The sequence below is a fragment of the Macrotis lagotis genome, chromosome 1 (genome assembly GCF_037893015.1).
Source record: "Macrotis lagotis isolate mMagLag1 chromosome 1, bilby.v1.9.chrom.fasta, whole genome shotgun sequence".
NCBI lineage: Eukaryota > Metazoa > Chordata > Mammalia > Peramelemorphia > Peramelidae > Macrotis > Macrotis lagotis.
In genome coordinates this window covers 311265056-311291284 of record NC_133658.1, presented here as the reverse complement: position 1 = coordinate 311291284, position 26229 = coordinate 311265056, and the positions used below count along the sequence as shown (strand labels likewise).

The window sequence follows — 26229 nt, the reverse complement described above, 5'->3', positions numbered from 1 at the left end:
TCACAGGTTTTTTTTTCCAACTGCAATGGATCTAGAGACACTGGACATTTTCCAATACCCAAGAAAAGTAATAAGAATTGATTTTATTAAATGAAATGGAAAAGATCTTACATCTTTCTAAGGGTAAGGGAGGAAGAGGGATTCAAGCAAATAATCATCCTTACCAAAGTCTGCAAATGCTGACTGACCAACCAGCTTCATGTTTTGGGGTTTCTGAATTATGTAACTGGCAGAAGAAAAATTTCCATCCTGTTAAACACAGAAATACTTCTGTTAAAAATGCTGTGAGTCATTCTGAAAATATGAAAAAAAATGCTAACCCGATACCTTCTGAAGGTGACCCAGGGTTCTATAACTCCATCTCAGCAAAGGAAAAATCTTGTAAAGTTGTAGAATGCTGGAGAAACTTCAAGTATTGGCTTAGCAATAGCCTAAAAGGTTCAGTCTAGCAGGTATAGGGAAGTTTATTATTTGTAGGCTACTGCTTGATGATGAATTCTCTGGTCTTAATAACCCATCATCATTAGGATGCTGACAGGATAATGGTGGGATCATATGGTTCTAAGACAATTTAAATCTGTTTTGGTACTTAAAATGTAAGACCCTTGCCTAGGGACATACTACTGGAGAATGGGAATTGTATGAGTCTAGACATTCTAGTTATAAATGAAGACAGTTTGTGAGTTTTCCTTGTAGGGGCGAATGAAGGAGTTGGCTAAGGTGACCTTAAAATGTGTATCCAAAGGTAACATTTCATGGGATATATTTTGTCTTTGCAATGTCAGAGATAAACATTTTCAGAAGAATCACTATGAATATATTTCAACTTATGAGTTTCTTAAATTTGTACTGTTTTTTGCAAGGCAATGGAGTTAAGTGACTCGCCTAAGGTCACATAGCTGTGTAATTATTAAGTGTCTGAGGCTGGATTTGAACTCAGGTCTTTCTGAGTCCAGGGCCAGTGCTCTATCCACTGTGCCACCCACCTGCCCAAACCTTTTATTTCTTATACAGTATGAGGAGACAAAGATATTTTTAGAATATACTGAAAACATCTTCCAACGAAAGCCACATTTACTTCAGTAACTCAATTATATCAATACAAAGGTAGGCTTAAGAAAGGAAAGTGAAAAAAATTTTGGAAAAGTTTAGTAATAAGAAAAGAGAAAAGCCAAAGACTTGCTGATTATGATGTGGTAGTCTCATATTCATGTAGCATGAACATTTGCTTGGATAAAGTCAAATGGTGGTAGATAAGATGAACACTTAATAATATTACAAAAGTAATGATCATATTTTAATAAACAAGAAACAACTAATTTCTGATAGAATAATTTTCCATTGGTTTGAAAAAATCAAGGATTAAAATAAGAAGCAAATTAAAAAAAATGAGATGCTATAGTATGCAACTAAGGCAAAACTGATCTATTTAAATAAGCAATTGATCCCCCACAAATGGGGAAATTAATAAAAGGACAAATATACACCCATACTATCAACATTTGTTAAGGAAGTTTAATTTATAAAAATCAATTGCAATCAAGAGGAGACATCAAAAGATCTAGAAATCTCAGTTAACAAGCACCAAGTCTTCTAGTTAGTAGACAAATATGGAAATCAATTTTATCTTAAGACTATAAATGTGATTGTAAAATTTTATGAAAAAATAGTACAATATGAGTAATGACTCATAAAGCAACAAGAAACAGCAGGGCGGGGAACAAGTTTAAAGAAAGCTTGGTATATAACTCAAGCCATATCAAGAGAACATATGTGAATAGCTGTCATATCTTCCATATGACCCTTCAGCTCCCCTCATAAAGCCATTATTTCAGTTCAGGCATTAATTACCTTTCCTCAAAACTTTATTATTATTATTATTATTATTATTATTATTATTTAGGTATTTGCAAGGCAAATGGGGGTAAGTGGCTTGCCCAAGGCCACACAGCTAGGTAATTATTAAGTGTCTGAGACCAGATTTGAACCCAGGTACTCCTGACTCCAAGGCCAGTGCTTTATCCACTAGGCCACCTAGCTGCCCCTTCCTCAAAACTTTAACAAGAACTTCCTAATGAATAGTATTCCCTCTCTTAAATCTCTCCCCACTCTAATTCATCTTCTATAAAGTCATCAAAAGTATTTACTTAGAGTGCATGTCTGAAATTATCACTGAATAAATTCCAATAGTTACCAACTCTTTCCAGAATCAAATACAAATATCTCTGTCTGGCATTTAAGCTATTTACAACCCAACCCAATCTACCTTTTTGGCTTTATTACATAAAAGGTCTCCTTGCTAATGATATGCCATCTCTCATTTCCATGAGTTTGTATTCTTTGTTCCTTTTACCTGGAATGTACTACTTCTTCATTTTTCTATAAATCATTGGTTCTTTTCAAGATTCAATTCAACTATTATTTCCCAAAACTTCTAGAAAATAATATTATCAAGGTAGAAAAAATTATAGAAGCAATTTGTGGATCATCATTTATTAAACATTGATTGTGCTAGGCTTTTATTTTTAATTCATTTCATTTCAGGGGCAAAGAGTCAAGGGTCTTCTCAATTCCTGTAAGAGGAAAAGGAATGGGAACATGTATGTTATGTTTGTGCTTGCATATATGTACAAGTAAATGAACATATATGTGCATATTAACACAAGGAATACTCTTAAGGATTTACTTTGAATAAAAGAAATATAAAGAACATATATCTAAACAGAACAAATATAAAGTACTATATTTATATACAAGGTAATTGAAGAGGATGGGCCAGCAGTTGAAGGAAGACGTTTAAAAGACAGGTGAGAAAGAAATGCATTTAAAATTCAACCAGCATGAAGACACAGAGACAGGAGATGGAATGCCTCTGGAAGAAGAGGAGGAGTAATTGTACAATGGGCCTGAAAAAATATTTTGAAAAAATATTCAGAACATTTGGGCAATCTTCTGAAGGGCTTTATAAATCAAATAGAGGAGTTAACATTTGATACTTTGGGCAACAGGAAACCAGTAGACTTAATTATTGAGCAGGAGACTAACACAGTCAGAATTATAGTTAATGACAGCAGTATGGAGGATAGACTGAAGGGAGCAGAGACTTGAGGCTATTTCGATTTCCTAGATATCATCCCCTATTGCAATTAGAGGGTCACTGCAAAAAACTAAGGGACTGAGGACCTGAATTAAGGTGGTAGCTGTGTGAATGGAGAGAAAGGATTGATGAGAGAAATATTATGGAGGTAGAACTGGGAAGATTTGGTAAATGACTGATGCCTTAATCAAGATGGCACCTATATGAATAGAAAGGTTATCAGGTATCAGTAACATTATGGAGGTAGAAATGGCAAGATTTGGCAACTGATTGGATATAAGGAGGGAGGGAGAATGAGGAGATGAGGATAACTCTAAGGTTACAAATCTGGAAAACGAAAAGAATGGTGATGCCTTGAAGAGAAATAGAGAAGTTTGGAAGATGGGTAGTGGGTTTGAAAAGAAAGGTAATGAGTTGAACTTGAGATGTTTCAAAATCACTGAATTTGAAACATCTAATAGAAGCTTGGTAAGACTGGGGCTGGATATATAAAGCTGGAGTAATTCGAATAAAAATTAGTGATCTATGAAAAACTCACATGTATGCATGTGTGTGTACATGCACAAACACAAACACAGAGTTAATTGAGTAAGAAAAGTTGGAGACAGAGTCTGGGAAAATGATTGGAAAAAAGTCCATCAGATTGGTCAATTAAAAAAATAACTGATAATTTTTGAGACAGAAGCTGCAATTGAATGATGAAATTAGGAGTCAACAAAATTAGAAGATCTAGTAAGTGAGAGTGGGGAAAAGTGAGATAGTGACTGAAGAGAGCTTTTTCTAGGAGTTTGGCTGAAGTGTTAATGATAGAGACAAGCATATCTGAAAGTAGTAGTGAAGGAATGAAAGGATAGGGAGAGGTGGAAGATTAAAGAGAAGTTTAAGACTGCAATATGTTATATAAAATCAAGGACACATGTAGAGAGATTGCTTTGGCAAGGAGAAGAGTCATTTCATTGTCAGAGTCATGAGAAAAAAGAAGTGGAAATGATGTCACGGGTTTCTGAGACAGTGAGAAAAGTAGATGGTTTCAATTTTTATCAATCAAGAGATGCTCATTAGCTCAGAGAAATGACAAATGGATATATGGGGCGAGGGATTGGTAATAAGGAGAGGAGGAGAAATCAGTCCCTTATTAAAAGAAAATGAAATCAGAGGAAGAGGAAGGTTTTCTGAGTAAGATAATGAATTCAATTTTGGATATGTTGAGTTTGGAATCCTCAAGATCACTGAAGTGGAGAAAATCATCAGAACTGAGCAGAGCAGAGAAGAGACAGAGACTTTGGATTTGAGGACATATGGGTGATAATTGAAGTCAAAGATAAAATGATCGAAAGAGATGAAATGGAGAGACAAAAAGTGGGTTGAGGATAGAACCTAGTTACATGACAATATAAATAAATATAATATAAATGTATTATACTGTATTGGGATCAGAAATGTAGGCATGTAATAAATATGTACATACAAACATACTTGTTTGATTCTATGATTATATAAGCTAAGAAAAATGTATTATAACAAATCTATACACATATTTACCCATGATTTTGTCTGATAATTGAGAATTTATTTTTCTATTATAATTATCTTTATTTCTTGTACTTTACTACCCTAGAAGTTAACCTGCACAGCCTGTATGAAATAACTGTTTATTATTTTATCATATAACTTAATAAAAAATTAAAATTGCACACATTCAAATCATACATGGACATGTATTTTACACATTTCACATCTGAACAGCAAGCTTCATAAGAAACATGATTGTTTAATGTAAATTTTATCCTCCTCAGCATAATCATCAACTATACATATATCCATATACACACATTTATTTATGCATATAGTATATAAATGCTTAATACAAGTTTGATGAATAAATGAACACAGGTATGTTTAAATCTAGTATCAATGTAGTACACATTCAAGGATTTTCTTTTTTTCACGTTGAGAATAATGTTCAACTTGTCATGCTCTTGTCTTTTCATTTGTATAAAAAGATTAAATCCTGAGTTTAATAAATGGTTTCCAATGAATGTCTCCTCACAATAGTGCATTTAGTTGATGAGGGAAATGTTTATAACTGCCAAGTTCCCGTAAAGTCTCTTACATTATTTGTAAACTTAAAAATCAACAAATCAAAAAATGTTAAGGAACACCTAGTATGTTTAAGAAAATACACAATGATGTGGTAAAATTAAAAAAAAATGACATTATATATAGTTCTGATAAATCTTATTGTTCATTTTTTAGTTAACCCATTAGTAAAAGAACAAGGACGATGGAACCAATCTGGACCAAATAAGGGATTTCTCATGCTGAAATTGTTTGAAATTTAGGAAATTTAATCATCCTGTTTCTAAAAGATTTCAGTCTGCCTATGTTGAATTATTCTTTTTATGAAATCTCAAAATCACCCCCCCAAAAAAAATTTGAGTAGTATTTTTAAAACATTTTACTGGAAGAAACAATTCAATTCAGTCAACTTGGCAGTAAGCTCATATCTAAATCTAATTTCTTTTAGTCAGGTTTAAACCAGACTAAAAATATATAAGCCTGGAGGGAAGGAGGAGAAATTAATCCCTTAAAAAGATTTTTCTTCATAAACCATCATGCTGACAAATTAAATGACAGTAACCTCTTAGAACAGCTGACAACACTGCAGGAACCCTGTTAACATGCACATTAGGGTAGACTGATTGGTTTAATTGGCAGTTGTGCTAAAAACCTGCAGAGGAATTGATGCTGAGTGAATCATTTCCTTCAGCAGTTTGAATGCAACAATGCAACTACAGGCTCTTAATGTTTTTTCTATTTATTTCTGAAACCAATACTAGGGTGATTGCTTTGATTATATTTCCTTTACTTATGTGCTTCTGCTGCAAATCATGGTTTTAAAATACCAAACTTTAAAAGATTTCTTACCTTATTTTCCCATATTTCAAACTGAAAGGTATCAGAACTTGATATTGTAGTAAGGAACAAATCTGGAAAAAATAAAGTTATAATTGCAAATTTGACAGCCAATATGATGTGCACATTCAACAATAGAGGAAGCAACTTTTATGGATTAATAACCAAGGAATAAATGGAAAAAATTTAACAGGTTCAGCTAATGATAGACTTTTCAGAAGTAAATCTAGTCATTTTTCATGACCCAATAGCCATTTAAAAATTTAAAAAAGACCAATATTATACATAGAATTCAGTAAATTTTTCTTTCATGTAATATTGTGACATTTTCTGTTTTAAACTATTACTTATAAAAAATCAAATGTGAAAATATCATACTAATGTTCAAGGCAGAAAAAAGTCTTAACATTTTGAGATATCTTGCCCTATTACAAGAAACAATTATATGAAAATCCTAAATACAAACTATTAATACAAAAGCAGCATCATGGAAATAACAGTGATCTTCATGTCAGGAGATCTTACTAGCTGGATGATCTGAGGCAGATCAGTCCTTTTTCCTATAAAGGATAATAATAGTAGTTGTTCTCATAGGCTGTTGCTGGCAAGAAGATAAATGTGAATAATCACTGCTACTCTGGGGTAGAGAGAGAGAGAGAGAGAGAGAGAGAGAGAGAGAGAGAGAGAGAGAGAGAGAGACAGACAGACAGAGAGACAGAGAGAGACAGAGACAGAGAGAGACAGAGAGAGCCCTAAGCTTAAAATACAGTCTAGACTTCAGTCTAAGACTATTTGTTTCTGAGACCCCTCATCTATATATCAGATTAACAACTGTAGTGTGGAGATAAAACATGTAAACTTCTGAAAAGTGAAAACTTCTGGATTAACCTGCAATTTTTATTTGTATTTTTTTAAATTTAAACTTATTTTTATTAAAGATGTTATTTGAGTTTTACATTTTTCTCCCAATCTTGCTTCCCCCCCCCCCCCAGGAAGCACTCTGTCAGTCTTTACTTTGTTTCCATGTTGTACCTTGATCCAAACTGGGTGTGATGAGAGAGCAATCATATCCTTAAAGAGAAAGAGGTAACAAGATGAGACAATAAGCTATCTGTTTTTTTTCCCCCTAAATCAAAGGGAATAGTCCTTGCACTTTGTTCAAACGCCACAGCTCCTTATCTGGATACAGATGGTACTCTCCTTTGCAGACAGCCCAAAATTGTTCCCGATTGTTACACTGATGGAATGAGCAAGTCCTTCAAGGTTGAACATCACTCCCATGTAGCTGTTAGGGTGTACAGTGTTTTTCTGGTTCTGCTCATCTCACTCAGCATCAGTTCATGCAAATCCCTCCAGGTTTCCCTGAAATCCCATCCCTCTTGGTTTCCTAATAGAACAATAGTGTTCCATGACATACATATACCACAGTTTGCCAAGCCATTCCCCAATTGAAGGACATTTACTGGATTTCCAATTCTTTGCCACCACAAACAGGGCTGCTATAAATATTTTTGTACAAGTAATGTTTTTACCCATTTTCCTCATCTTTTCAGGGTATAGACCCAGTAGTAGTATTGCTGGGTCAAGGGGTATGCACATTTTTGTTGCCCTTTGGGCATAGTTCCAAATAGCTCTCCAGAAGGGTTGGATGAGTTCACAGCTCCACCAACAGTGTAATAGTGTCCCAGATTTCCCACATCCCTTCCAACAATGATCATTATCCTTCCTGGTCATACTGGCCAATCTGAGAGGTATGAGGTGGTACCTCAGAGAAGCTTTAATTTGCATTTCTCTAATAATTAATGATTTAGAGAATTTTTTCATATGGCTATAGATTACTTTGATCTCCTCATCTGTAAATTGCCTTTGCATATCCTTTGACCATTTGTCAATTGGGGAATGGCTTTTTGTTTTAAAAATATGACTCAGTTCTCTGTATATTTTAGAAATGAATCCTCTGTCAGAACCATTAGTTGTAAACTGCTCCCCTTTCCAGAGATCTGACAGGTATACTAGTCCTTGATCTTCTAATTTGCTTATAGTATTGTTTTTTATGTCTATGTCCTGTAACCATTTGGATCTTTTCTTGGTAAAGGGTGTGAGGTGTTGGTCTAATCTAAGTTTCTTCCATACTAACTTCCAATTTTCCCAGCAATTTTTATCAAAGAGGGAGTTTTCATCCCAATGGCTGGACTCTTTGGGTTTATCAAACAGCAGATTACTATAATCATCTCCTGCTTTTACACCTAGTCTATTCCACTGGTCCACCAATCTATTTCTTAGCCAATACCAAACAGTTTTGGTGATTGATGCTTTATAATATAATTTTAGATCGGGTAGGGCTAAGCCACCTTCTTTTGCACTTTTTTTCATTAAGATCCTGGCAATTCTTGACTTTTTATTTCTCCATATAAATTTACTTACAATTTTTTCTAACTCGTTAAAGTAATTATTTGGAATTTTGATTGGTAGGGCATTAAACAGATAGTTTAGTTTTGGTAGAATTGTCATTTTTTATTATATTAGCTCTACCTATCCATGAGCAGTTGATATTTGCCCAGTTATTTAAATCTAATTTAATTTGTGTGAGAAGTGTTTTATAATTGTTTTCAAAAAGATTCTGAGTCTGTCTTGGCAAATAGACTCCCAAATATTTTATATTGTCTGAGGTTACTTTGAATGGGATTTCTCTTTCTAGCTCTTCCTGTTGTTTCTTGCTAGACATATATAGAAAAGTTGAGGATTTATGAGGGTTTATTTCATAACCTGGAACTTTGCTAAAATTGCTAATTGTTTCCAGTAGTTTTTTAGATTATTTCTTGGGATTCTCTAGGTAGACCATCATGTCATCTGCAAAGAGTGAGAGTTTTGTCTCTTCCTTCCCAATTCTAATTCCTTTAAATTCTTTTTCTTCTCTAATTGCTGATGCTAACATTTCTAATACAATATTGAATAGTAGTGGTGATAATAGGCACCCTTGTTTCACCCCTGATCTTATTGGGAATGCCTCTAGCCTCTCCCCATTGAATATAATGCTTGTTGATGGTTTCAGATACATACTGCTAATTATTTTAAGGAACAGTCCATTTATTCCTACACTCTCTAGTGTTTTTAATAGGAATGGATGCTGTATTTTGTCAAAAGCTTTTTCAGCATCTATTGATGTGATCACATGATTTCTCATAGGTTTGTTGTTGATAAAATTGAGTATACTAACAGTTTTCCTAATATTGAACCAACCCTGCATTCCTGGAATAAATCCTACTTGATCATAATGTATTATCCTAGTGATGACTTGTTGTAATCGTTTTGCTAAGATTTTATTTAGGATTTTTGCATCTATATTCATCAGGGAAATAGGTCTATAATTTTCTTTCTCTGTTTTAACTCTTCCTGGTTTAGGTAACTGTACCATATTGGTTTCCTAGAAAGAGTTAGGTAGAGTTCCATCTTTCCCTATTTTTCCAAAGAGTTTATATAGTATTGGAACCAATTGTTCCTTAAATGTTTGGTAGAATTCACTTGTGAATCCATCAGGCCCTGGAGATTTTTTTTTTTAGGGAGTTCAGTAATGGCTTGTTGAATTTCTTTTTCTGAGATAGGGTTGTTTAGGTATTTAATCTCTTCTTCATTTAACCTGGGCAACTTATATTTTTGTAAATATTCATCCATTTCACTTAGATTATCAAATTTATTAGCATAGAGTTGGGCAAAATAATTTCAAATTATTATTTTAATTTCCTCCTCATTGGTGGTGAGTTCACCTTTTTCATTTATGATACTAGCAATTTGGTTTTCTTCTTTCTTTTTTTTTAATCAAATTGACCAGAGGTTTATCAATTTTATTGGTTTTTTTCATAATACCAACTTTTGGTTTTATTTATCAATTCAATAGTTTTTTTGCTTTCAATTTTATTAATTTCTCCTTTAATTCTTAGAATTTCTAATTTGGTACTTAATTGGGGATTTTTGATTTGTTCTTTCTCTAATTTTTTTTTAGGTTTTTGTAAGGCAAATGGGGTTAAGTGGCTTTCCCAAGGCCACACAGCTATCTCTAATTTTTTTAGTTGCATGTTTAGTTCACTGATTTCCTCTTTCTCCAATTTATTCATATAAGCATTTAGAACTATAATATATCCCCTGAGAGTTGCTTTGAATGAATCCCATAGGTTTTGGTATATTGTTTCATTATTATCATTATCTAGGATAAAATGGTTAACTCTTTCTATAATTTGTTTTTTGGTCCATTCATTTTTTAAAATGAGGTTATTCAGTTTCCAATTTGTTCTGGGTCTATATCTCCTTGGCCCAGTACTGCATATGACTTTTATTGCATTGTGATCTGAAAAAGATGTATTCACTATTTCTGCCTTTCTGCAGTTGATCATTAGGTTTTTATGTCCTAGAACATGGTCAATTTTTGTATAAGTTCCCTGTACTGCTGAGGAAAAAGGTATATTCCTTTCTATCCCCATGCAGTTTCCTCCATAAGTCTACCATATCTAATTTTTCTAACAATCTATTTACCTCCCTAATTTCTTTCTTGTTTGTTTTATGATTCAATTTATCTAGATCTGATAGCTGGAGGTTGAGGTCTCCCATAAGTAGAGTTTTGCTTTCTATGTCTTCCTATAGTTCTTTCAGCTTCTCCTCTAAGAATTTGGGTGCTGTCCCAGTGGGTACATATATATTCAATATTGAAATGACTTTATTGTCTATGGTACCTTTTAGGAGGATAAAGTTTCCTTCCTTATCTCTTCTAACGCTATCTCTTTTTGCTGCTGCTTTGTCTGAGATAAACCTGCAATTTTTAAATGAAAAAATAAAATTATTTTCAAAATATTTCTGGGGGGGGGCAGCTAGGTGATGCAGTAGATAAAGCATTGACCCTCAGGAGTACCTGAGTTCAAATCTGGCCTCAGACACTTAATAATAAAATAACAAGTGGAGCTGTGAACTCATGCAACCTTTCTGGAGAAAAATCTGGAATTATGTTCAATGGGCAACAAAAATGTGAATACCCTTTGATCCAGCAATACCACTACTGGGTATCTTAAGAGATTATGAAAAAAGATAAAAACATCACTTGTTTAACAATATTCATAGCAGCCCTGTTTGTGGTGGCAAAGAATTGGAAATTAAGTAAATGTCCTTCAGTTGGTGAATGGCTTAACAAACTGTGGCAAATGTATGTCACGGAACACTATTGTTCTATTAGAAACCAGGAGGGATGGGAATTCAGGGAAGCCTGGAGGGATTTGCATGAACTGATGCTGAGTGAGGTGAGCAGAACCAGAAAAACACTGTATACCCTAACAGCAACATAGGGGTGATGATCAACCTTAATGGACTTGCTCATTCCATCAGTGCAACAATCAGGGACAATCTGGGGCTGTCTGTGATGGAGATTATCATCTGTATCCAGAGAAAGAACTATGGAGTTTGAACAAAGACCAAGGACTATTACCTTTAATTTAGAAAAAAAAAAACCTGATATCTTATTGTCTGATCTTGTTATCTCTTATACTTTATGTTTCTTCCTTAAGGATATGATTTCTCTCTCATCACATTCAGTTTGGATCAATGTATACTATGGAAACAATATAAAGAAAATGCCTTTTATGGGGGTGGGGGAGGGAAAGAAGAATGGGGGAAAATGTAAAACTCAAAATTAATAAAATCTAAAGAAAAAATAATAAAAAATTTAAAAATTGTATTTCCTGTGATTTTCTTTTTGAAATTTTTTTTTTATTTATTTAAGGCAATGGGGTTAAGTGACTTACCCAGTGTCACTAGGCAATTAAGTGTTTGAGGATGGATTTTATCTCAGGTACTCTAGGGCTGGTGCTCTAGCCATTGTGCTACCTTGCTACTCCTATTTCCCGTGATTTTCAATGATCATTAAGTAACATACATTTGAAAGGCCTATAAAACTTGAAATATATTTATTGCTTTTGGTTTCTCTTTCATATACCTCTAAGATAATTTAATATTTTCCCCTGAAGTTTTTCTTCTATCTGTACACTATAACCAGTTTAGCTTACATAGTTTTGTATCTTACAGCTACCAAAACAGGATAAATAGGAAAGAGACTTAAGCTACTACTGATCTAGAGAATTCCTGTATTAGAAAACTCTACCTGAACAACATACTCAACTAAATTAAATCTGAAACTACATACTTCCATTAGAGATGTGGATTTTTTTTAAAATATGAAAACTTTTAAAAATTTTGAATCACATGAAATTTTTTCTTTATAGCTAATTACAATTATACTAGATTTGTTTTACAGAAAAAAAATCAGAACTTTATAATATTACTTTAAAAACAATAGGAAAGCTGACAGTCAAATTAGACATCCCCTGTCAAGGGGAGCTGAACTCCAAAAACCAAATTTGGAGCTTTATTTACTATAATGTCAGCATAAAGTCAATAGAATGTCAGTTTTACTGAGGGAAAATGTCTGGTCTTAAAATAATGGTCTGACTCATCAGAATATTAAAGCTATATTAATCTTTATGTTTTTAAAAAGGAAATTAGTCAAGGTTTATGTGGGAATCCTGGTTTGTTCTGAAGGGGGAAAATCACATCAAAATTATTTAGAAAATTGTAGTTTATATCTAATTTTGTTTTATGTGGACAGTTAAGATGATTAAAATAATAATTATAAAACTACACTATACTCTCAGAGACCTAGAAAAATTAAACATCATTTAAGCTATATGTAACTAAGAACTTAAACTTATACATCCTAAAAAAATGTTGGGAAAAACTCTCAATAAGTTTAAATTTCCTTCAACGATCTTATAACAATACTGGGAGATGTTTTCACTTACTGAAATAAAATTGTATTCTTAGGCAAAAATGATTTCTTTCCCTGTTAAACACAATAATTCTGAAGGTGGATATGAGGCTGAGTACTCTGTTTATAAAACAAACTCCACCAGTGCTCCAATTTCAAAAGAAAAAAGCATAAACTTTAAAATAAGTCTATATACATATCTCTTTCTCCATTAACACACATATGAAACACAAATATGACCTGTATGTATATGCATGTATTCATTAATTTTTGAAAAAATAATTGAACTTCATAAAAATAGCAATTCTTCAATACAATTTTATATGGAAATTCTAGACAACAGTTAACTTCATTAAAACAAAAGAACTGATTACAGTGAATATTATATTAGGAATGTTTAAAAGTTAAGATTTCTGAATGATCTGAAAATGGACAGTCATCATCACAGCAAAATGCATTAGGGATTAACTGATGCCACACACAACTGGACCATTTGCTACTGATTCACAAGAATATAGTCAGAAGAAGTTCTGTGCTATGTTCAAAAAGAGAAACTTCCTTTTGAAGGGAGTGGAGTGAACAGGCTAGTATATTATGCAGTTTGGGTAAAATAGTCTTAATTAAAGACTTTTAATAATGTTTGTCCATTTTTGAAGAAGACCATGACATCCGGGAAGTGATGGCATGACAAGCACATGAACTGGTGTTGAGTGAGGGGGGTGGTGTGCTAAGTCACCAGCCTTACTTTCTCCTCCAGAGCCATCTGGGTGAAGTGCCAGATATGAATCAGGACAACTGGAGATGTAAGGCAATCAGGGTTAAGTGACTTGCCCAAGTTCACACAGCTATTAAGTGCCAAGTGTCTGAGGCTGGATTCAAACTCCCAACCTCCTAACTCCAAGGTCAATATCTATCCATTGTACTACCTAACTGCCCTACAATTATCAAAAACTTTTAAGACCACAGAACTACAAAAGTATCTTGTCTGCAACAAAAGGGCAAAGACTTAAGCATTACACAGATCATTTAGCTTTGCAGATAAATTATGTCCTAGTTACAGATGGCAGGTATCTCTAACCCTCAGTGGTCAGCAAGCTCAGAAATGTGTTCCAATGATAACAAGTAGAACTGCATAGTATGTGGATATGGCTTAGGGCAACCTATCAATATTAGTGAAAAAATAATTCAAAATGCATCTCCTATTCATAAAAGGTCAATAGGAAAGATAAATGAATCAAGACCTAGATATTTGTCCTCTGGAGTTGCTTCACATATACTTGGCAGATAAAAATCTCTAAAAGATGATGCATTTTAAACAGGTGAAGGGGAGAAAGGTAACAAACATTTATATATGTGGCACTAATAGGCATTGTGCTAAATGATTCACAAATACAACAATCTTAAAGGGGAAGCAACTGAGGCAGATACAGGTTAAGTGTCTTGCCCAGGGTCACACAGCTTACTTTGTATCGAGTCACATTGGAAATCAGGTCTTCTGGACTCCAGGCTCAGTGCTTTCTATATACTATGTTACTTGGCTTGCCATTTTAAGAGAAACATAGTATTAAATTCTGTTCTGATATCTTTTAGAAGTTTTTAGTTTAGAAAATAGCAAATATGCCTAAGGATAGTGAACTTCATAGTCAAATATTTGTGATATGACTCCTATCTATGAGCCCTACCAAATAGATTACACCCATGCCGCCTTCCTTACCTCTGGCAAAAAAAGGTTTAGTTTACCTTAAAAGGAGTCAAAATCATCTTGGGTAACGAATCGGCCCATTTTCCTGATGAAGTTTTCTGGTTTCTGCAAGTTTTATAAAAAAAAAAAATCCCACTCATGTGTCATTGGAGCTATCTCTGACTTGGTAAATTTCTGAAAACCATGTGATTTACTATATCCTCTTTCCTGCTCAGCACAAACATTTTCATATAGAGATGAGGAAGGTTGCCTACAGAGAAGGTGAGTGCCATCGAATGATTGTTACATATTCCAGCGAATTTCCTTTTGTTAACTATTCAGTAAGAGTTGCAATTGAACTGTGAAGAGTGTTGGCATTAGGTTCATCTAATAGAAACTTAATAGATTCTCAAGTTCATTACCCTATTATGAAAAAGTTATAGAAAAAAACAAAAACCAAATGAATGATTGAATTAAGAAATAAAGAACAAAAGAGAAATAAATGTAGAATTTATTAAAAAGTAAACCATGGGTTTGGTATATAATGGCATATGCCTGTCATCCCCAGCTACCTAGAAAAGTAAGGGTTACGTAGGTGACTGCACTATATTCAGCATCAATATGGTGAATCCTGCAAAGCAAAAGGTCAAGAGGCCTAGGTCAAAAATTCTGCGGAAGTAGGTAGGAACTGGACCCATGAACAGCCCCAGCATTACAAACCTGGGCAGCATAAGTAGACAATTTTATTGGAAAAACTATCAGGTTATATCAGCAGCATATCACAAACTTTTTTCTTTGAGCAAGGCAATGGGGTTAAGTGACTTGCTCAAGGTACACAGCTAAGTAAATATTAAGTGTCTGAGGTTGGATTTGAACTCAGGTCCTCCTGACTCCAGGGCTGGTATTCTATTCACTATACCACCTAGCTGTCCCACATAAACTTTTGACAGAAATAGAAGACTAGAATGAAATAAACCACTTAGAAGAAAATTTTTGTCAAAATGCAGCAAAGTTCTCACTCTTCATTGCTAAGACATTTCACACTTAACAAAGCTAACAAAAGCATACTCAAGGACATCAAGGGCAATGGTAATGGATAATGTAACTGCCATTTACCAACAAAAAAATAATCCCTAGCACATAGAAAATCACCTATGAGTTCATGGCAAATCTAGGCAAATACTGGAACTTTAGGTACCCAGTTTAATCTTTTTCTACTAGACAAAATTCTGCTTCAAATAAAACAATGAATTATTCTATTCACGTGCAGTCGCTTCCCCAGAAACTACAGACACATTGAAATAAATGTGCACAAAAACATTAAATAGCTTATGCTTCAATTATCTCCATTCATAGCTAGAAAGATTAAGTTACTGCATTTTAAGCTTCGCCAACTGCAGTAGTCTTCCTTCAAATGAAGAGCCCTCTGGTTAGAATTGGCATCAAAAAGAGAGGAAGAAAATCAACATTTATGGTTTTTAAGAATTTTAAGAAATAATTTTTTATGTAAATCTTAAGTGTATGAATAATAAATGTGGAGATGTTAGCAAAATAAAAATTCAGGTTAATAACTACTAGAAGAATAAGAATTTACAGCTATCTTTTGACATGTTATTACTATGACAGAATAAAGTAGTTACAAACACAAATTTTGGTTTATGTTAAGAACAAACATACTGATGATGTAGGAACTTTATTTCAATCAATTTTTAAAAACATTCAACATGCTCATTTTCAGCATATTTCTCCTCCTACTCAGCCCTGACCAAGAGGGAATCTGTGGATTCTCTTGATTGGCATTTTGTTTTCTGTGTAAGAAGTTCTGGGTTGTTTCCCTGTATTGCTGCTTGCATTATGGTGCTCAGGTTTTTTCATTTGTAATCTTCTTCTAGGAGACCTATTTTCCTTAAACAGTTTCCATGCCTCCAACCTTCAAGATAAGCATCTTTTGCTTGTACAGAGATCATGTGTTCTTTTAACATTATTGTTTTTCTTCTTTAAGACCATCCTTCATTTCTATATATTTGCATCCCTAATAATTTTCGTTTTGTTTTGTTTCTATTCTTCCAGTTCTATTGTGCAGGCCACAAATTCTGCTTTCACAATTCATAATTCTCTCTTGAAATATTTTGGAACATCCTACTGTGACTCTATGCTCTCTAGGGATGTCAGAGTTCTCTGCCTCAGTAGGTATTGATTTCATTTTCTTTTGTCTTTCAATGTTTATGCTGAGATGTTTGGACTTGTTTAGATATTCTGGAGATCATTTTTCCCCTTTATTATTAATGTTTTCCTTGTTGATTTGTCTGCTTGTATTCAAAGTCTTGAAATATATTTTCTTTCTCCTATGATCTTTGATAATTTCAGCAATTTTTTCCTTTTATTATTGTTTGCTGATTTTCTGACATGTTCCTTTTTTTTTTTTAGGGTTTTTTTTGGCAAGGCAAACGGGGTTAAGTGGCTTGCCCAAGGCCACACAGATAGGTAAATTAAGTGTCTGAGATCGGATTTGAATCCAGGTACTCCTGACTCCAGGGCTGGTGCTTTATCCACTATGCCACCTAGCCACCCAGCCACCCCTTGACATGTTCCTTTTTGATGGTAGATCCCTGAGGGCTGGACTTCAAAGCTGACTCAATTGCTTCTTTTGTAAGGGAATTCACTTTCTTTTGGCTTCAGAACCTTTCTTAAGTGACTTTGGGAGTGGGAATGGGCAAAACTATTCTTCCCTGGGTACTAGCCCCCATTCTTATCTGACGGTATTTGCTACTCACACTAATTAGTGCCCTGCCTCAGCTCCCTGTTCCTTAGTTCTCTGGTTAAAGACTTTTCTGTTTTTCTAGATCTCCATGTTCTTCACAAAAAGGCTAGGGTGGAGTGAGGAGAAGACTGAAGATCTGATTTCTGTTGCCTGTTGCTACAGAATGGTAAAGTAGGAGAGAGTGGGGTTAGAATTTGTTGCTGGCACACTATAACTATAACAAAGGAATTGTGGTGTAAATCATAGATATTATTTGGTCTTAGCTCTCTATCAGTTTTGTATTATTTATACAAGAAGTTGAAACATGAGAATGGAAAAATAATCATAGAACTATTGCCTTAATGGAAAGACTGCAAGAAAGAAAATATTCAACCACTGTTTCTTTGGAAATTGCTCAAGAAAATGTCTTTGAACTAGCAAGATCAAGGAAATTCATGGGACATCCTCTCTAGTTCAATTCATTCAGAATTTAAAAATTAAGGAATTTCATCAAAAAAGAGGAAACTTACAATAGACTAAGAAAACAACTTATGGGACAGCTAGGTGGTGCAAAGGGTAGAGTACCAGCTCTGGAGTCAGGAGGACCTGAGTTCAAATCTGGTCTTAGACACAATTACCTAGCTGTGTCATTAGATTAGAGCTAGGTAACAGAGCACAATAGGCTTGGATTCAGGAAGAATCGAGTTCAAATTTGACCTTGAACACTTATTAGCTGTGTGGACCGTGGGTAGGTTACCCTACCTCTGTCTGCCTTATTTTTTTAAACTTTAAAATAAGCATAATAATGCAGGATTGCTGTGAAATTCAATTAATAATTGTAAGAAGTCTGGTACAATATGGTGGTATTCTTGAGTTTGCTTTTTTAAAAATCATGTCTAACACTTTGTGAAGCATTTGGATTTTTTTTTTTTGGCAAAGATACTAGAATAGTTTGCCATTTCCTTCTCCAGTTCATTTTTGTAGATGAGGAACTTAGATAAATAGGATTAAGTGACTTGTTCAGGGTCACACAGCTAGGGAGGGCCTGAGGCCAGATTTGAACTCAAGAAGATAATCTTTCTGACTCCAGGGCCTGAACTTTGCACTTCACCACCAGTTGCCCCTACAAGAGGCATTTAATAATATGTGATCTTTCCTTGTGCTCCAAATCACTGAAACAGAAGTGGGGAGGCTGGGGTAGGTATGACTTTTTCAGTTCATTGGAGTGGGGAAAGAAATAAGCTGGGAATTCATTAAGAATGTTGTTAAGGGGGTGGCTAGGTGGCGCAGTGGATAGAGCACCGACCCTGGAGTCAGGAGCACCCGGGTCTGAATCCAGCCTGAGACACCCACAATCACCCTGCTATGTGGCCCCAGGCAGGCCACCCAGCCCCATTTGCCCTGCATCCCCCCCCCCCCCAAGATAATAATAATAATTGTGCTTCAGTTTGTGTTCCAACACCACCAACTCTGTTGTGGGTGGATCACATTCTTTATAAGTCCATCACAAAAGTTACTTCTATATTTTTCCACCATTGCCACTGCTGATTGCAACTCCCTCCTTTTGTATTTCTCCACTACCATGTACTATATTTTCTCTCTCCTTTCACTCTGACTCTGCTGTAGGGTAGCTGAGTGGAGCAGCAGACAGATCCCTGGCTCTGGGGCCAAGAGGCCCCGAGCCCCCATACCAACCCTTAGGCCCAGAATCCACCTGGCCCTATGGTCCCATCCAAACCCAGCCCCTTGCAAGAAGTAAAAAGGAAAATGCATTATATCTGACCTCCCCCCACCATGGTCCATCCTCTCCTCCTTAATTCACATCCCCACCCCTTCCCCCTGTCCCCCTCTCTCCTTCTTACTCCAGATGTCTATACCCCATTGAGTATATATGCTGTTTCCTCTCCTAGCCACCTCTGATGAAATGAAGAGTCCCTCATTCACCCTTGCCTTCCCCCCTTCCATATCACTGCAATAGCCCACTGTAAAAAAGAAAAGTCTTATTATATGAAATATCTTGGCCTATTCCCCCTCTCCTTTTTCTTTCTCCCATTACATTTCCCTTTTTTTCTATTGACTCCATTTTTACACTATATTCTATCTTCAAATTCAGCTTTCTCTTGTGCTTCATCTATAAAAGCTTCTTCTACCTGCTCTTTTAATTGAGAAGGTTCACATGAGTATTATCAGTGTCATTTTTGTATACAGGAATATATGCAGTTCATCATCATTAAGTCCCTCATATTTTCCCCTTCTCCTCCAATCTCTATGCTTCACCTGAGTCCTGTATTTGAAGATCAAACCTTCTGTTCAGCTCTGGCCATTCCAACAGGAACATTTGAAATTCCCCTGGCATTGAAAGTCCATCTTTTTTCCCTGGAAGAGGACATTCAGTTTTGCTGGGTAGTTGATTTTCAGTTGCATCTAAGCTCTTTTGCCTTCTGGTATATTATATTCCAAGTGCTATGAGCTTTTAATGTAGTTGCTGCTAGGTCCTGTGAGATACTGATTTCAGCTCCACAGTATTTGAATTGTGTCCTTCTGGCTGCTTGTAATATTTTCTCTTTGACTTGGGAGTTCTGGAACTTGGCTATAATATTCCTGGGGGTTTTTTGGGATCTCTTTCTTGGGGGGATCTGTGGATTCTCTCCATTTCAATTTTGCCCTCTCCTTCTAGGATAGCAGGGCAATTTTCCTGTAGTAATCCTTGAAAATGATGTCAAGGCTCTTTTCCTGATCATGACTTTCAGGTATTCCAATAATTTTTAAGTTATCTTTCCTAAATCTGTTTTCCATAGCAGTTGTTTTTTTCAATGAGATGTTTCACATTTTCTTCTAATTTTTCATTCTTTTGGTTTTGAAGTACTGAATCCTGATTTCTCATAAATTCATCAATCTCCCTGAGTTCCATTCTTTGTCTGAAGGATTTGTTTCCCTCAAAGAGCTTTCTTATCGCTTTTTCCATCTGGCCAATTCTTCTTTTTAAAGCATTCTTCTCTTCAATAACTTTTTGAACTATTCTATGCATTTGACCTAAGCTGGTTTTTAGCATGCTATTTTTTTTCAGCATTCTTTTGGATTTCCTTGACTAAGCTGCTGACTTCATTTTTATGTTTTTCTTCATCTCTCATTTATTTTCCCAGTTTTTTCTTCTAACTCCCTCATTTGATTTTCAAAGTCTTTTTTGAACTCTGTTATAGCCTGAGCCCAATTTCTGTTTTTCTTGGAGTCTTCAGGTACAGGAGCTTGTGCTTCCTCATCTTCAGACTGAGTTTTTGATCCTTCTTGGGCTCACAGGCAAAATATTTCTCAATGGTGTTCCTCTTGTTTCTCTACTTGCTCATTTTCCCAGCCTTAGCCTGTTTTGGGGGTGCTTCCTGAGCTTTTGGGACACTCCCACAAGGGTCACAGTATGTGAGGCTGTCCTCCCTCCTGGTCTGTGAATGACAATATGTGGCCCCCCTCTGCCATGGGGCTGAGGTGGGGGGGCTCTGCTATTCTATGGGGGGCCCTAGAATGCGATCAGGATCTGAATGTGGTCAGAACCCCAGAGTCCTATTCCAGGAGCAGAGGGCGGCAGTCTCTCTCTTCACTCCTTTCCCTAGTTTCAGTGGGCTCATGCCCTGGGGGCTCCTGTTTACTGGCTCTGACTGCTTCTGTTTCCTGGATCTGGACTGCCTTGGCCAGGCTGCTAGCTGTGTACCCTGAGGGCTGGGCTTCACGTGCTCGTTCTGGCAGAGGTCCCCTGCTGTTCCCCCGGTGCTCCCTGGGGCGTAGGTCAGGAAACTCTCCCACTGCTGGGAGCTGTGGCTCCCAGCAGCCTGGGCTGCCTCTGGGAGGCTGAAGTTCTGTTGCTCTGGCAGGCCACCCCTCCAACCCTGGGGATCAGAGCCTTTCTGCTCTTTTCCAGGTTACCTTGAGTAGGAGAACTGCCTCACTGGGTAACTCTGTGGGTTCTGTCTCTTGAAAATTTAATTAAAGTCCTTAGCTTTGAAGTTTTATGAGAGAGCGCCTAAGACACGATCCACTCTTGTCGACATCCTGGCTCTGCCCCCCGTCACTCTCACATCTTGTCTTTTCCTTTTCCTTGCAGTAACTTAGTCTATTATGTGACAATGTTTGTTGTTAGGGTACATCCAGGAGGTTTTATTGTGCTTGGACAAATGGAAGACAGTGTTGGTGATGAGAAAGCCATAAGATGCACAAATTTTTCCAACTCTTCCTCTCATGAACTCATGTGTGAAAGTCTGTGCCTATTCTGGGATTAAAGTCACCCAGGATTACAAGTTTCCAGGTCTTCCTAAGCTCTTTCTTTGATCTCATTAGGGTTTGTCATTTGTCATGCATTTATGATGATAGCATGGCAATTACATCCTCATGAGCCTATCTCTAACTACTTTTGAGAGGTATACAGGCTTGTTAACTAATTTTTTTTTTAGCTTTTGCTAGGCAATGGGTTTAAGTGGCTTGCCCAAGGCCACACAGCTAGGTAATTATTAAGTGTCTGAGGCCGGATTTGAACTCAAGTACTCCTGACTCCAGGGCCGGTGCTCTATCTACTGTGCCACCTAGCCGGCCAACTAATTTTTTTTTTAAATAAATGTTTATTGACTGACTTCTACCTTGTAGAATCTCTTACTTCTTTCATTTTGTTTTGTTTTGTTTTGGCCAGGCAATGGGGTTATACAGCTGGGTAATTACTAAGTGTCTGAGGCCAGATTTGAACCCAGGTTCTCCTGACTCCAGGGCCAGTGCTCTATCCACTGCGCCACCTAGTTGCCCCTTGTTCACTAATTTTGATTGCACAACTTATACCAGCTTCACAGCTTCACTTCATTGTTTTGTTTTTTGATTGAAGGGGTGGGATCTTTGCAAGCAAGCCAGGGTTGGCCGAAACAGTTAATTTCTAGGATACTTTTCTAACCCTTTTTCATGCCATGAGGTGAGCAGTGCAAGCAAAGCCTGCTTAGATACTCAAGGCACTACCAAATGCTTCCATACAGTGAGATGACCCAATGGCCTCTAGGCTGCCTGTGGGTAGGATACTTGAACCTACTGCTTTACCACCTGCCTATCATCACAGGCCTTGAAATAGGTTAAAAATGATAAAATGGTATGGATATGCTTTGACTTGTACAGAAATTGGATTTAAATAAGGCAGAGTGGCTTAAAGTTGCAGCTTCATTCTCTCTTCCACAGTCATTGCCATCCAAGAGCAAGACAAAAAATCAGGGATCATTCAAGATGCAGAGGAAGACCTTGGCTTCTCTGATGTCAAACCAAGGTCTAAGTACTCCTGCTTCTGCTGCTTTTATGGCCTATTGGAACAAATTGTTATCATCCACCTATTCTGCTGAGGTAACCAACCCCTTAACTGACTGACAAATTTGAGACCTCTTAGTTACTTTCAACCTAGTTTAGTATTTTTGCCAAAATAGTTTGTTAGAGGGGTGACTAGGTGGCGCAGTGGATAGAGCACCGGCCTTGGAGTCAGGAGTACCTGGGTTCAAATCCGGTCTCAGACACTTAATAATTACCTAGCCATGTGGCCTTGGGCAAGCCACTTAACCCCATTGCCTTGAAAAATCTAAAAAAAAAATCACAAAATAGTTTGCCAGGTTACAGCTACTGTAAATGCCACAATTTGTTGGAATCAATGGTGAGAGTTAGGTGAATCAGGTAAAAAACAATCCTGAAAAGAGCTAGTCTTCCCTGAATACCCTATACCCTTTTTTTAAAGGTTTTTTTGCAAGATAGATGGGGTTAAGTGGCTTGCCCAAGGCCACACGGCTAGGTAATTATTAAGTGTCTGAGAATGGATACCCTATACCCTTTCATCCAAACATATCATTCCTGAATAGGACACATTGACTAATAGCCAACACTGTGATTTCCTGGACCAAAACACCCCTCCCTTCCCATCATTCTTCATGCTGTTTTCCCTTATCAGAATGGAAAATTTTTGAGGGAGAGCCTTTTTTGTATTTGTATCACCCAGTGCTTGGCATAATGTCATGAATATAGTAAACATTTAATATTTTTTGCCAATTTTTGCCAATTATTTGCAAATGTAAATATTCAAAGTAGTGGTAAGTGAACTAATCAAGAAACTGGGATAACAGGGAAAATTTTGATCATGGACATGATGACTCAATAGTCCTCTCTCTTCCTGTCTCCCTCCCATTCCTTCCTCCTTCCCTCCTTTTCCTTACCTGACATAACTAATATGGTAATTTGTTTTGCATGACTATACATATTTTAATGGGACTTATTATTCTTCCTTTTTTAATGAGTACAGAAAGAGTGAGAGATGAAAAGATAATTTGGAACTGAAAATAAAATAAAATTGAATTACCCCCCCAAAAAATTAAAAAGAAAACATTGAAAAGTCAACAAATTAATATGTCAGAATAAGGACAAAAAAAGAGTTTGCTCAGATTAAAGGAGAAATTAAGAAAATTATAAGAAAAGAGTTCATCTAAATAAATAAATGTGAATAATGAATAAATGAAAAAAGGGCATTTATTAAGTGCTTACTATATACAAAGAAATGCTGATTATACATAAAAATTAGGGAAGATAGTCTCGCGTGTGAATGAGGGTATTTTGGTTTAGAAAGTAACAAGGATGTTGAGAAGAACTATAAGGATATAGACTGACCCATACATTCCAGCTGAAGTGGAGAGGGGTAGTTCAGAGAGCAAAGCTAGGCAAGAGAGAATATGAGTCAGGAACTAAACTCATTTGAAAAAAGCAAAATATTCTTGCGGTCAATACATAGTAGCATTTGGGATCTAGACTGCAAGATAAATTTGCATTGTTTAAATCTTAAAAGGGGAGGAAACTCACTTAGTGAAGGATGTTGAGATTATGGAAGTGGCAATTGGAAGCAAGGAATATTTTGATTCCTCTACCATGAACAGTGAAGTTGAAGTGGCAAAATCCATGAAATGGAGTTGACATAAGGGGATAAGAATGTGCTAACTACTGAATAGAGTGTCTAGGCTGAGTATTTAATGATTTGAGAAAATTCATTAGTTGACAAAGGCACATATTTAGACTGTTCTAGGAACTCCCTTTACATTCATACTTCTAGAAGATAGAGATATGGAATGAGAGACTCAAGAAGGCCAGCCTCATAAAAGTCAAGAGCAGACATAAGTATGAGAACAGGGTCAGGTGGCAGGGGTATTTTGACTGTTCTGGAGAAGTCAGGTGAATAGAGCAAACGGAAGCAATGTCCATAGGAAAACTTGACTGTAGAAGGTGTTCTAGCATAAAAGCCTTCTTGAGCTTTGAAGAAGATATTAATCCTCCACATGTGGCACACAATAAAGCCTAGAAAGCTGGTGGGACTGGGCAGGGTTTTTCTCCATGGCACCCATGAGGTATGGTACTAGACATGACACTGACTCAGAGTCCAGAACAATGAAGCTAGCAGAAGTACTGGGATATATCCAAGACAGAACAAATGGGCAATGAATTTGGTTCAGAATCAAAGGAAAGGAAGGTGGACTGGATTTTCTGTAAAGCTTCTTTCAAAACTTGAAGATCATCACAAAAACAAAGATATGTCTCTTTAATAATAATACTCTGTAAGTGTTGATGAATGATTGCCAAATATGGAACAAGTTTTCACAAAGAACTAATGATGAGTAAGATATACTCAAATATCAAAGGTATATAGTTGTGATCAGGCCATAACAAATAAGGAATGAGGAATTATGAATAATAGAAGTAAAGCATGTAATCAAGGAAATGAGCAAAAAAAAAAAAGATGGACTGGTCCCGTGGGCAGGGTGAGAGATCATAAGTGGGCAATCTGAATGCTCCACTGATACTTTCACAATGTCTTGAGTAATCAAGGAATGCTTTAGACCATTGGGTGAACCCTTCATGGTGAATATATAGCAAGCCAGGAATAAAGGTTGAACATAATAATAGGCTAGTATAAATGTGCAATGATATGAATTTTTGGAGGAAACATTCAAAATCAGTGAAATCCTAGAATGATTTGAATATTTGAGGAAAGGGTATAAAGAAAATCATTCAAGAATATTACATATAAAATGTCAAAAATTGATGTTGAAATAACACAATAAAAAATCTGTGAATTGACAAAATAAAAAATATTTAAAGTAATATTTAAAAACCCCATAAACATTAGCAAAATGAGATTTAAAAACCTTAAATAAAATAAGGTTCAGCTGTATTCATGCCTGATTCTATTAAACATTCAAAGAACAAATGATCCTAATGTACAAAAACTATTTTCAACAACCATGAAAGAAGGTGCTTCACATAATTCTTTGTATGAGACAAATGGTTCTGATACCCAGGGGAAAAAAACAGAAAGAATTATGTTGACACAAAAAATTTAAAATACTTTATTTATTATCACCAAATGAGATTTATGCAGGAAATGAGAGATTCGCTCAATATTAGGAAAATAGCATTAAACCGTATTCAAATTTTCAAATTACTCTAGGGGATATCTCATAGATGTGGATACTTTTTGAAAATAATTTGACTGCAACTCATTCAAGCCTGTCTATCCTGTGCCATTCTTCAAGTTTAAAGACTCACTGACTTTGGGCAGGGAGGCCTTCCCTGATCTTTTAACTTTACAGAGGTACAAGTGGAACATGTAGACTGGCCAAAGAGTATTCTTTTCGTTTTTTTTCATATACTTCTCAGATGAAATCCTTTCTTCTTTTCCCTTATAATTGTTTTTATTTTTGTTGGGGGTTTTTTGAGTGAAGGGGAGGGGTTATGTACCACAACCCAGACTGGTTAAGAATGTACTTCTCTATTATTCTTTGGATGATTTTGAATTTCAACTTCAGATGCAGTATGTCATGCCTTATAGTCACAAATCATATTACTAAGAACATGATAAAAACTATGATTTTATGAACATATATAGAAAATGCTTAAAGTAAAATGACCTCTTATTTACAAACAAAACTACTAATCACTAAAATTGGAGGAGA

General features: G+C 35.8%; 1 protein-coding gene across 4 annotated transcripts in view; it reads right to left on the bottom strand.

Moving 5' to 3' along the window:
• ITFG1 (integrin alpha FG-GAP repeat containing 1) overlaps positions 1-26229 on the bottom strand; it is a 294898-nt gene that overhangs the window by 171758 nt on the left and 96911 nt on the right. For all 4 annotated transcript variants that reach the window (XM_074211415.1, XM_074211416.1, XM_074211417.1 and 1 more), the window contains exons 7-8: positions 6026-6087; positions 165-249 (exon numbers count right to left, since the gene is read on the bottom strand). In XM_074211415.1, coding sequence (XP_074067516.1) covers positions 165-249; positions 6026-6087 — 147 coding nt within the window. The remainder of the gene's footprint in view (positions 1-164; positions 250-6025; positions 6088-26229) is intronic.